This window comes from Petaurus breviceps, unplaced genomic scaffold, assembly GCF_028583685.1.
Source record: "Petaurus breviceps papuanus isolate PSGF00001 unplaced genomic scaffold, PetGlider_PUasm1.0 186, whole genome shotgun sequence".
Classification (NCBI taxonomy): domain Eukaryota; kingdom Metazoa; phylum Chordata; class Mammalia; order Diprotodontia; family Petauridae; genus Petaurus; species Petaurus breviceps.
This window is the reverse complement of record NW_027185798.1, coordinates 42,263,530-42,269,488: the sequence shown is the minus strand read 5'-3', so window position 1 is coordinate 42,269,488 and position 5,959 is coordinate 42,263,530. Positions and strand designations below refer to the sequence as shown.

The 5,959-nt window shown below is 50.4% G+C and overlaps 1 protein-coding gene across 1 annotated transcript; it reads left to right on the top strand.

Moving 5' to 3' along the window:
* The first annotated feature begins 52 nt into the window (after positions 1-52).
* OLFML3 (olfactomedin like 3) lies at positions 53-2,832 on the top strand. The gene is made up of 3 exons (XM_069090306.1): positions 53-245; positions 879-1,164; positions 1,466-2,832. Exons 1-3 carry the CDS (start codon positions 132-134, stop codon positions 2,284-2,286), a joined length of 1,221 nt encoding a protein of 406 aa, XP_068946407.1. The 5' UTR covers positions 53-131; the 3' UTR covers positions 2,287-2,832.
* The last annotated feature ends 3,127 nt before the right edge of the window (positions 2,833-5,959 follow it).

Below are 5,959 nucleotides of genomic sequence, written 5' to 3'. Positions count from 1 at the left end.
GCACCGCCCCTCTTCTCCCCCCGAGGCTCCAGATTCCCCCCGCCTCCCAGGCTAACCCAGGGGTTGAGCCTAAGACGCAGGCTGTACACTCCTTCCTTCCCCTTCCAGTCCCACACTGAAGCCTGACTGCCATGGGGCCCCACACTCCTCTCCTTGTCCTGTTCCTCCTGTCCCTTCCCAAGTCCCTTCAGGGACAGCAGCACCACCTTGTGGAGTACATGGAGCGCCGGTTGGCTGCCCTGGAGGTGAGGGTCCCCCATTCCCATCCCCTTTCCAACTAGCCCCTTCCCCAGCTCAGGATCTTTATGTAGCCCCAGCTTACTGCCTCACAAGGGAGGAACCCCCTCAGAGACTGACTCTCTGCCTTTAAGATGCTCTGTGTACTTGTGGAATTCACTCCCCAGCTCTGGACTTTTTTTTTTCCATCTATAAGATAAGAAAGTTGGACTAAATGATTTCTAAATCCCCTTCTTTACTATGGAATTCTGCGATTAGCCCTAAGCATCCCTAATGATGTTGGTCTTTTCCTAGCACACTTTAATTGGCCTGGGCTTGGTAAGGGAAAAGGATAGGTGGGTGGCAGGGCTAATGTGAGACGGGGGTAATCCCGGATTGCTGGCTGCTGCTTCTGCTGAAGCTACAACTTCCAGGAGTGTGGGGACCAGGGTGCAATTAACATTGGACTCCAAGTCATAAGGCCCCTTTTAGCATTGGGATCCTATGACTCAATGACCTGGCTCCCCGATGGTCAGCACCTTGGGTCATCGGGTTCCTATGCCATGGGAATCCAGAGGTGTTAGTGAAGTTTGGTTGAGACTGTGTACCTATTCCTTTGCCTCTTCCCTTTGCTCCTTCTTACCCTTCACCCCTTATCTCAGGAGCGACTGGCCCAATGCCAGGACCAGAGCAGCCGACAGGCTGCTGAACTTCGGGACTTCAAGAACAAAATGTTACCCCTGCTGGAGGCAGCAGAAAAGGAGCGGGAAACCCTCAGGTCAGAGGCGGACAATATCGCAGGCCGGGTAGACCGGCTGGAGCGGGAGGTTGACTATCTCGAAACCCAGAACCCTGCTCCACCGTGTATAGAGGTGGATGAGAAGGCAGCAGGAGGAACTGGGGCCAAGGCCAAAGGCAGAAGGAATGAGAAGTATGATCTTCTTACAGGTGAGTGACGAAAAAACAGACGGGCCCTAACCCCTTCTAGAATCCCCGCTTCTCTCCAGGGCTTCCTTACTATTCCCTCTGGCTAGGGTGGCTTAACTCCTCAAAGCTAGCTGGGTAAATGCCCATGATGCGTAACCATGGCTCCTAGTGCCTCAGGGCACTGTGGATCCCTTCTCTTCCCCATACTGGAAAAGTATAACTCATTCCACAGGCCCCTGGACAGACTGATGACAGCTGTCACAAAGTGGCCCGCCTTGAGAGGTGTGAGGTAGAGACCCATAACCCTTCTTCTCTTCACCAGAATGTAGTCACACAATCTCCCAGGTGAGATCCATGAAGATCCTGAAGCGTTTTGGCAGCTCCACAGGGATGTGGACCAAGGACCCACTGGGGCCATCAGAGAAGATCTTTGTGCTTGATGGGACTCAAAATGACACAGCCTATGTCTTTCCACGCTTGCGTGACTTCACCCTCTCATCAGCTGCCCGCAAAGCCTCTCGTGTCCGGCTGCCCTTCCCTTGGGTGGGCACTGGGCAGTTGGTATATGGAGGATTCCTCTACTATGCCCGAAGGCCCCCAGGGGGACCAGGTGGAGGTGAGGATCGAGGGGACATGTTACAGCTCATCAAATTCCATTTGGCAAACCGAACTGTGGTGGACAGTTCTGTGTTCCCTGCTGAAGGGCTGATCCCTCCCTATGGGCTCTCTAAGGATACATACATTGACCTGGCAGCAGATGAGGAGGGGCTGTGGGCTGTCTATGCCACCCAGGAGGATGATAGACATTTATGCCTGGCCAAGCTGGACCCCCAGACACTGGACACAGAGCAGCAGTGGGACACCCCCTGCCCACGGGAAAATGCAGAGGCTGCCTTTGTCATCTGTGGGGCTCTTTATGTTGTCTATAACACCCGTCCCGCCAGCCGTGCGCGTGTCCAGTGTTCCTTTGATGCCAGCGGTGCACTAACTCCGGAGCAGGCCGCACACCCTTACTTCCCCCGTCGTTATGGAGCCCATGCCAGCCTCCGATATAACCCTCGAGAGCGCCAACTTTATGCTTGGGATGATGGCTACCAGATTGTCTACAAACTCGAGATGAGAAAGAAGGAAGAAGAAGCGTGAGAGAGCCTGCCTTCCATCAACTTCATCTCACTCAGTTTCCTGTTCCTCAGTCTCCAGATTCTTCAAATTTGGGTAAATTGTAGTTGAATTGTCATATTTTATGCTGCTTGGAGCCAAAACACTCACAGCCATTGGTTTGATATGGAACATGGACTCCAAAGCCTTCAATGTTCCTATTATAGCCAGGACAAAAATCCCAAACCTGGTAGTCATCCTAGCTTGGGTCCCCTGCCCCATATCTTCAAATTTCAAACCAATTCAGGAAGAACTAGGCCCAGATGGGTCCTGAATGGTGGGAGTAGGGGAGGGGTGGAGATGGGGTGGGAACAGGGCAGAGACCATAGTGAGTAGTGGGAAGCAAGTACAGGGCTTCAAGCTCTTGGGAGTGTGAAGGTTCGAGGTGCAAAACCCCATAATTCTATTGCATCGCCATACCTTTCTTTCTCCTTGCCACCCTCACCTCACCTCTACCCTGGGAGAACTGAAATTCTCTTAATATTGTTTTATATTGCAGTATTTTGCATTAAATGGGAAAAAAAATCAAAACATGGCTTGGTCTTCTATGTTTCTGTACAGGAAGGGATTGGGGAGGCGGCTCCTCGAGACAGATTTCCTCCCTTATCTTTCATTTCGACTCCCCACCCCTAACTCTCTGCCATTCAACTCTTGCGGATCAGCTCCAGAATTCTTACTAGGACCTCAGCTGGATTTGTTCGGCAAGACTTGACTTGGCTCACCCTCCTTGCCCTTGGGTCCCCTTCCCCACAGCTCTACCCCAGGAGGCTCCTGGGTTGGATGTAGCTTCTTGTCCCTTCGGTGCTTTTAAGGTCTGATTTTCAAGCACCATGGCTTAAGGATGTGGTCAGTTACCTTCCCCACCCACACCCTCTCAGAACATTACAGAATTACCATTTGCATCCTGGTGATGGAGAGAATTGACTAAAGAAACCTGGTTTGAATTCTCAAATGCCTTCGAACCACAATTCTCATCCTTAGGGCACACTTGACCTGGCAAGGGCCACAAAAAGCCAGAGACCTGAATGCTTGTGCACTTAGCAAAAGGAGGAAATTCAAACAATGCAGAACCCCAAGGATCACACCAAACCTTCCTAGAACTGGCTGAAGCTCTTGACCCCTCCTCCCTGCCCAGGCCCTGGCTCTTTCCAGTCTCCTGGTTGCACAATTGTTTCTGGTCTAAACTGATCTGGTTTTCCTGTTGCCGCAGCGTCTCTGCGGCTCAGCTGAGGGGGCGGGGCAATGGCCATATCCTGGATGGCGAAGCTGCAAAGCCCCCTATTGCTTCTCTCACTCCCTCCCCCACTGGAGCTTAGTGCCCAGCACTGAGACTGGCCTGGAGGGCCTGACGTTTTACCCCTCTGCTGCTCAGTAGTCTGGTGTCTGGCTTTGATTTGCCGGAGAGGGTGATGTCAACTGGCCTATCCACCTCTCTGGTCTTCCATAGGGAATGTGGAGGACGTGGATCCATCCTTGGGAAAGGAGGGTGCTAAGTCCTGTGTTCCAGATCTGGAGTCTTCTAAAGCGGCTCTTCTCCCCATTACAAGAGGACAAGGTCCCAGTCAAACATACCCTTACCCTGCAGAGCTTTCTTTTGCCAAGGGGAGGGGAGAAGAGACTCCATGCTTCACTTGGTCGGTTCTGGGATTAGGGGCAGGTTTGTACTTGGTTGATTAGAGAGATGTTACTTTTCTAGATCAGGGCAGCCCTAGGTAGAGGGGGAAGCTTAGCTCCTGGGCAGTTTAGATAGGAAAAACAGGTGGAGGAAGGGACTTTATGTTTCTACTGGAGGAGATCCCAGATTTCTTCCCCCTTGTCTTCTGTTCTCTCTCTGTCTCTGTCTCCCCCCTCCCAGTACATATATATCTCTTTTCTATTTACTATTCTTCTCCTGCCCTTCACCCTTGAATTCTTCCCAGGACCTGGGTCATTTTTTGGTCTCAGATGCCAGGACCTCCCATCATGTTCCTCCTGGGAAGGGGGCCTTCTGGGGACAGGGGCTAGTTTGCTCTAAAACATGTTCAGACAAGGAAGAGGGGTATCTTAGCACCTGGGAAGCCCTAGGGCAATTGGTAGACTGGGAAATGGTCCCCTGGACCCTGATCTAATCCTTTTTCTCCCCTCACCCCCTCCTCACTAAATTTGCCTATAATGGTTTTGCTTGGGGCCACCATGGGGAAGGGGAAGTAATCTGAAATTAGGACAAAGGAATTATTCTGCCTTTGATCTTCTTCCTAATCCAAACATGCAGACACACAGACAAACACAGACACGGACACACAGACAAACACAGACACGGACACACAGACACAGACACACAGACACAAACACAGACACACACACACTGAGGGCCCTCTCTTTGCTCTACTGATGGGGCATTTAGAGACCATCCTCTTCTCCCTACTTTTCATGGCTCTCACTTTCAAATCCCTAGAAATCAGGTTAAGTCCAGGGCCAGGATTCCCTGGAATTGGGGCATTTGACTTGAGCCATATTAGTTGCTTTGGCCGGAAGAGTCTCTTCTATTACTGATGCAGTGAGTCCTGTGAGTGAGGAGCAAGGTGCCCCACCCCCCCAGGATGGGGTGGATCAGACAGGCCCATCTCTGCCTTTTGTCTCTTTCCCTTTCTTCTCCCTTCAGTCATAGCTGCTCCTGACGTAGGTTGGAGGGGAAGGGGAGAAGAATGTCTTACAAAGGTTCTATTGTAGGGAGTCTGAGACGGGTGGGGGCTCTTCTCCCCTTCAATTCTTTCTTAATGTGGGGCTGGCAACAATAATCACTGCCTGTCAGCCCACAGAGGTGTCTGCCCACGGAACATCTGGCGCAGTTTGTGCAGCGCCCACGGGGATGGGCTGGGGGTGGGGTCTCACTGGGGACAATGGGGAAGGGTGTCCAGAAGGGGTTGTGCTCATGGTATAGAATGATAACCTCCCTCTTCTGAGCATCACTGCCTTGCCTTCATGATTGTGTCTGTGCGTTTACATGATTCTGGGTGTGTTTGTGTAAATGGATCAGAGTGTGTGTGTCTTTCCATCCTGGTGATCGTCACTCTGTGTGTGGTTTACATGTGGTTACATGTGCATGTTGTGACTGTGTCTCTGGGTGTGTTTGCATATGTCTATGTGTGTGTCTCCCTGTCTTGGTGTGATGGTCACGTTTTGTGTCTGTTTGCATGCATATATATATATATATCATTCTTCATGTGTTTGTGCCCAAATATGTGTGTATATGTACCTGTGTTGTATATCTTTAAGACTGTGGGCTCCGAGAAAGAAGGAACTGAGTCTCTGGAGATGTTTTTGTATTGTATGAGGCTCCACACTATGTTAGAGAGTACTCAGTAATGACGTTTTGTCAATGATGATGGAATGGTAACAATGAGAGCTAACATTTACATAGCCCTTTAAGGTTTACAAAGCACTTTACATTTCATTTGGGACTGAAAAAACTGTGAGATCTATCTATCTATCTATCTATCTATCTATCTATCTATCTATCTATCTACCTAGCTATCTATCTCTTTATCATCCCCATTTTGCAGATGAGGAAAACTGAGGCAAATGGAGGTTAAATGATTTGCCCTGCTGGAATTAGTAAATGTGAGAAGAGAGTGTGTGTGTGTGTGTGTGTGTGTGTGTGTGTGTGTGTGTGTGTGTG

Excerpts from the sequence above, each read along its gene's own strand:
- OLFML3 (XM_069090306.1), top strand. The coding sequence starts at position 132 with ATGGGGCCCCACACTCCTCTCCTTGTCCTGTTCCTCCTGTCCCTTCCC. Across the intron at positions 246-878 it reads GCCGGTTGGCTGCCCTGGAG|GAGCGACTGGCCCAATGCCA; the intron begins GTGAGGGTCCCC and ends CCCTTATCTCAG. Across the intron at positions 1,165-1,465 it reads GAAGTATGATCTTCTTACAG|AATGTAGTCACACAATCTCC; the intron begins GTGAGTGACGAA and ends TCTCTTCACCAG.